The 6,534-nt window shown below is 36.7% G+C and overlaps 1 protein-coding gene across 1 annotated transcript in view; it reads left to right on the top strand.

Annotated features, from left to right (window-relative positions):
- Window positions 1-6,534, top strand: part of ME2 (malic enzyme 2, NAD(+)-dependent, mitochondrial) — a 31,635-nt gene that overhangs the window by 11,369 nt on the left and 13,732 nt on the right. Inside the window, exons 5-9 of the mRNA XM_006763623.2 lie at window positions 290-451; window positions 761-864; window positions 3,495-3,604; window positions 3,704-3,801; window positions 4,092-4,205. Of these exons, the coding sequence (XP_006763686.1) occupies window positions 290-451; window positions 761-864; window positions 3,495-3,604; window positions 3,704-3,801; window positions 4,092-4,205 (588 nt within the window). The remainder of the gene's footprint in view (window positions 1-289; window positions 452-760; window positions 865-3,494; window positions 3,605-3,703; window positions 3,802-4,091; window positions 4,206-6,534) is intronic.

Here is a 6,534-nt window from a genome sequence, read left to right as displayed (position 1 = left end):
TTAGTCTTTGTGAGGCATTTGGCTAATCCTCCAGTCAGAAGCATTATGTTCCTAAAGATAGGAAGTCAAATCTAGTTAGTGCTCTTTTTGATGTCTACATTCTAGAAATACTACAATTTTAAGTATGCTTGGTTGGTTTACTTTGGAAGATAGTCAAGAAGCAATTTTATTTTTTAAAGTGAGTGTACAAATATCAAGAAATTTTTTTAAAATGCTTTTCTGTAATGTCCCTTTCTCTTTTTTACCATTTCTAATTAATAATTATTATTATTCTTTTTTTGTAATTAAGGCTGTTGTGGTGACTGATGGCGAGAGAATTCTGGGTCTTGGCGATCTGGGCGTCTATGGAATGGGAATTCCAGTAGGAAAACTTTGCTTGTATACAGCTTGTGCAGGGATACGGCCTGACAAGTGCCTGCCTGTGTGCATTGATGTAGGAACTGATAACCCAGTGAGTAAAACCATTTTCCCCCTCTGACCCTCCTTCCATATTAGATATTTTTTATTTCATTCCTCTTTTGAAGATAATATAAGAAGGAAAATTTTGTGATTAGATGTTAGTCTTTGTCTCAAACTCCGCTTTTAATATCTATAAAAATAATAGTAAATTAGCCTATTAAAAGTGTCTTGAAGTAGGGCAAGGCAGTAAGGTTTAAAAAAACTATATTAATAATTTATTTTGTGATTATTGTTTTAAAAATATGTTTAAACTGGTTATGTAACAAAATAATTTTATTTCTACATTTGGTCTATTTTATAGGCACTGTTAAAAGATCCATTTTACATGGGCTTATATCAGAAACGAGACCGATCACAACGTTATGATGATCTAATTGATGAGTTTATGAAGGCCATTACTGACAGGTATTTTTTAAGTTTGAGTATATAAAAGCATCTTTAATTAAAGAAAAAAATCACAGTTTTGTTTTGTTTTGTTTTGTTCACCTCTTATAAAGGTAGGTAGGAGATTAAATTTTGAGAACTTTGGTTCTTAAACGAAGGTCCGCTGCTGGAGGGGCTAAGAAATGTCATATAGATGTGCTGATACATGGTGATAACCTACCCACTCTGCCTTGCTTTCCCTGAGTTGTCCAATATATTTTGCTGTTGTTGTTAATCCTCACTTGAGAATATTTTTCCATTAATTTTTAGAGAGTGGAAGAGAGGGAGGGAGGGGAAAAGAGATGGGGGAGAAAGAAACATCAGTGTGAGAGAGACACACACGGCCCAACTGGGGCCTGGGATTGAACCTACAATCCAGGTATGACCCCTTGACTGGGAATCGAACCCGTGACCCTTCGTTGTGCAGGCCGGTACTCTAACCACTAACCACTGAGCAACATTGGCCAGGGAAAGTTGTCCGACATCTTGAGAGAAGTCTGCACTCACTGCTCCTATCAGAACCTCACTGTCCAGTTCTTTCAGCCCTTGGCATCATGCTCATTTCCCCATTCTGGTGAAACTCTTGTGCCGCTTTCATGTTTTAAATTTCATGACCATTTGGTCCTCTTCTCTCTCCATCTGTCTGCAGCACCTCACCAGGTTTTGCAATCCTCGAAATTCCCTCTTCTCTTGACTACCAAGATTTTCCTCACTTGGTCTTTCACCCGCCTTTTTCTTTCTTTAGTTATCTTCATTGGTTCTTGCTCATTTTTATTACATGTGAATGAGTACATGGTAAGCTATAACCTTTATGCATGTGACTCCTCCCCCCATGAAAACCCATCTATGCAGTCCCACCTCCTTCTGAGGCCTGTATTTCTAATACCTGGAATTCTCCACCAGACATTCTGTTGCTCTTTCATATTCATGTCCAAAACAACGCCTTCCCATTCCAAACTGCTTATTATCTTCTGTGTATTCAGCCTCTGTTAATGGCAGTAACCTTCACCCTATTGCCAAACCTTTAAACTTGGTGTTATCCTTGACTCTTCTCCTTCTCCAATCCTCAAATCCAGTTGGTGGTACCACTCAAATGCCTCAGAAATAGATCTCCTCTCTCCCATTGCTACAGTCTTTCTGCACATTCTCATCTCTCTTCCGGGTTTTTCTAAACCATTTTCCAATTTCTCTCCTTTCCAGCTCTTCTCCACGTTACCACCAGATTAAATTTTTTTAAAACCTGTACTTCATTATGTCATTCTTTTGCTTGAAATCTCTAATTGCTTTTCTATTGACATAGGGTAAAGTCTAAACTCTACTTTTATGACAAAGTCCAAATTCTTTACATAAATGACCTAACCCTGCCCTGCCTTTTAAATTACTGGTACATAGGAGATATTTAAAATTTTTTCAGTCAAAGTTGACACATCTAAAAAAACTAAACTTATCATTATCCTAGAAATTGCCATCTCCCCTACTTTCCTATCTTATACAGTCAAATGGTAGCTTCTTAGTGATCCAGGTTACCGTAGTATTTTAACAGACTTCCTCCTTACTTCCCAGTTGGCCTCCTCATCAAATTCTGTTTGTTTATTCTAATGTCTCATATCGTCCTTTTTACTTCCTATGGCTTCTGCTTCCGATCTTTTGGTCCTCGTGCTAGAGCAGCCTCCTAGCTGCTTTCTCCTTTCTCCCCACACCAATCTGTGCGGCATGTTAATGGCAGGTGCATCACTCCTGAAGGGAGTTGTACATGAATTCTTTCCTTCCCTGAAGCCTTCACTGATCCTGCACCAGGTACAGAATGAAGCCCCCATTCCCTAATTGCCATGCAAGATCCTCCTTTATCTGGCCCAACTCACCTTAACCAGTTTCTCCCTTATCTTTTCATATAAAGCCAGACTGTTGAAAATTTAGAGTCACCGAAATATATCTTGCTTTTCTTCCTACCTTTTGACTTTCTGTTCTTCTTTCAGGGCCCAAATAAAGTCTCACCTCCTTTGTAAACCTTCCCTTATTACCCCATCTCACCAAGATGAATGACGCCTTTTTCTGAATGCTCATGAACTCATGCTATAGTAGCCTCCTAATCTTGAGTGCTTCCATTATACATAACTTAAAATAATAGTTGTTTGAAATATAGCAGACATTATGCTAAAACTTTACATTTGTTATTTCATTTAATTTTCTCGATTATTTTTTAACCTTTTATGTATATACTTCCTGTATTGCTGTTTAACTGTTAATGTAATGAGTATACATAGCTAATATTATACATTTGAGATTCAGAAACAAAATCTCTTTTTTAAAGAAGTTATTTGGTGCATTTATGTGCTGGGCACCCTTATAGGCACTTGGAAATAGTTTATGCAGATTGATATTCCATAGGCTCACCCTGGTACTACATTCATTTGAAGTACCCTGTAAATTTTCTGAATGAGAGATGGATTTCTACATTTTGAGTCTAGTCTTTCATAGACTCTGAAAATTGCCACATGGCATTAAATGAACTAACAACATATTTTGTAATGCTATCATAAGGAATATTAGACAGGAAAGCTGTTTAGTAGTGGCTTTTCAACACAACCATTATGGGTTTTGCTGTTTTTTAGGTATGGACGGAACACACTTATTCAGTTTGAAGACTTTGGAAATCATAATGCATTCAGGTTCTTGAGAAAATATCGAGAAAAATACTGTACCTTCAATGATGATATTCAAGGTAAAGCAAAAAGAGAACTTCAGGATTTTAATTTCTATTTCTTAAACGCTTTTTATGTGACCACTTTTTTATTTTTAAAAATCTTTATTTTTCTTGTAGGGACAGCTTCAGTAGCTCTCGCAGGTCTTCTTGGAGCACAAAAAGTTGTTGGTAAATCACTCTCAGAACACAAAATCTTATTTCTTGGAGCAGGAGAGGTAATTTTCTGTAAGCTGTTTTGAATTTAAAACCAACACTCATCTTTAGAATTGGAAAATGGGGCATAATGAGCTTATACTTTTGAGATAGATAAGGAGATCTTTGTAATTTAAATTTTCTGTTGTAAAGTAGATAATTTAAAATATGCTTAGAGAATATTACAAAGAATCAGCTTTGTGTGATTTGTAAGGGAAGAATAAACCAAATATTCCTCATAATAAGACATTATAATTCAAGCATTGCATCATATTCTTGTGTTTACTTTTTAAATTTTTGTTCTGTTTGACAGGCTGCTCTTGGAATTGCAAATCTTATAGTTATGGCTATGGTAGAAAGTGGCCTCCCAGAAGAAGAGGCACAAAAGAAAATTTGGATGGTTGACAAGTTTGGTTTATTATATAAGGTAAGGTATTTAAAACTTGGAGAAGCAAAACGAAGTTGTTATAATGATATTTTTAGTTTGATTTTTAAAACATCAATTTTTAAAAATTTATATCTCACTCGACTATCCAAATTGTACTAGTTGGGGATCTTACAGTATGTTCTCAACAGAAATCCTCCAGTTTAAAACCTTTGTCTTTTATAAAGTCTCTTGCTTTGTATTCAGATCATAGTGTCTGTGTTGGCATCAGACTTACTCCTTCCTCGATTTCCAGACTCTTAAGAGACCAAATAATCACGCAAATAATATTGTACTTGACCCCTCTAAGACAAGGTTTATAATTGGAACTCAGACTATTCTAATTAAATTGTTAGCAGAACATCTGATATTTGAACAAAATTTGTTAACCCTTTGGTGGTCATAATCCCCTTAGCAATCTAATAGAAATCTATGGATCCTCTCCCCAGAAAAAGGCACATTTTTTTTTTTACTACTTAAAAAACAAGTAATTTTTAATTGTTTTGGGGGGGTGGGGAGGGACATCAGTTTGTTTTTCCACTTATTAATGCATTCCTTGGTTGTTTCTTATATGTGCCCTGACTGGGGATCCAACCCGCACATAATCTTGGCATGTCAGGGTGATGCTCTAACCAACCGGCTACTCAGCCAGGGCAAGGCATATATATTCTTAAGGCCAATTCATGGATAATAAAGAGCTTCTATCTGAGATTGACTTAGTGTCTTTTGACATGCCTGCCTTCCTAGCGTTGATTGTCATTTTATTAGTTTAAGAAATGCCTTATAGCTTAGGTCTATAACACATTGAAATGTAGGTAAACTATCTCATAATTGAACCTATCCCTACACAGTGTTGTACTTTTGCCTTGTATAATGATATAGCAGTTACTTGTCATTTACATCTTTGGAGCAAGCTTATCTCAATGTACTTTGCTCCAATTCTGTAATCTTTTCTTCTTAACTAGTACCAATATTCTATTAGTACATTTTATCAAAAGATAAAATGAAAAAGTGTGTGAGTAAAAAGTCTTGAGTGGTTTAATTATACATAATAAAATAATAGTTGTTTAAAAATATACCAGACATTGTGCTAAAACTTTACATTTATTATTTTATTTAATCTCAAAAACTGTATGGAGCCCAGCCTATGTGGCTCAGTGGTTGAGCATTGACCTATGAACCAGGAGGTCATGGTTAGATTCCCAGTCAGGGCACATGCCCGGTTGCGGCTCAATCCCCAGTGGGGGCTGTGAGTGAGGCTGCTGATGGATGATTCTCTCTCATCATTGATGTTTCTATCTCTCCCATTCTCTTCCTCTCTGAAATGAATAAAACTATATATTTAAAAACAAACAAACAAAAACAACAACACTGCCCTAGCCAGTTTGGCTCAGTGGATAGAGGGTTGGCCCACAGACTGAAGGATCCCTGGGTTTTTTTCCAGTCAAGGGCATGTACCTCGTTTGCAAGCTTGATCCCTGGCCTTCTTCAGGGTGTGTGTGGGTGGCAACCAATCGATGTGTCTCTCTCACACCGATGTTTATCTCTGTCTCTCCCCCACCCCTTCCATTTTTCCATTGATGTCTCTCTAGAAATCAATGGAAAAATATCCTCCAGTGAGAATTAACAAAAAAAAACCACAAACCTATGGAATTTTACAAACGAGGAAACTGAGGGTTAGAAAGGTCAGGTGACTTTTTCAAGGACATCAGCTTATAAGTGATGGAGTTAGGATTCCTGTGAAGCCTGTGCCCTTAACCATTCAACTAAGTTCCCTCTCAAGTAAACTATAACTGCTATGTTAACTTGTATATAAGATGCAAGGATTATAAGACATACTTCTGGAAAGCTATTGGGAGGATATGTAGTTTTACTGGTACACAGTAGATGGGTGTTTCTTTTTGTAATATTGGTTTTCACAAATGTGATTCTTCATCGTATTTGTAACTAGTGGCCCTTGTTGAAAGGAAATTAATTAGAAGAAATATTTCAGTATTGCTATTTGTCCTTTCTCTATAATAGAAGTGTCAACCAAATTCATGATTGACAATGACAGATCGAAACCGAGGAGTGCGATTAGCACCAGCGGGAACTTTATATGAATCGTGCATGCGCGAGTCAACTTTTAGCCTTTTATAGATATAGAATAAACTTGCTTAATTAGACCTGCTTTCTGATGTAGCTAAACTTTTTCCAGCCCAGTGAAGCACCCCAACTCCTCTTTCAGGGAATTGTCAGGGACACAGCAATAAATATCAACACGAAGCAGATTGTTATTGTAGATCACGCAGGGAGAACAAAGGGTAAAATATTTAACTGCAGCAGTGTTTGA

The sequence above is a fragment of the Myotis davidii genome, unplaced genomic scaffold, assembly GCF_000327345.1.
Source record: "Myotis davidii unplaced genomic scaffold, ASM32734v1 scaffold378, whole genome shotgun sequence".
NCBI classification, from domain to species: Eukaryota; Metazoa; Chordata; class Mammalia; order Chiroptera; family Vespertilionidae; genus Myotis; species Myotis davidii.
The sequence above is the reverse complement of the archived record's forward strand: the minus strand, read 5'-3'. Positions and strand labels throughout refer to the sequence as shown.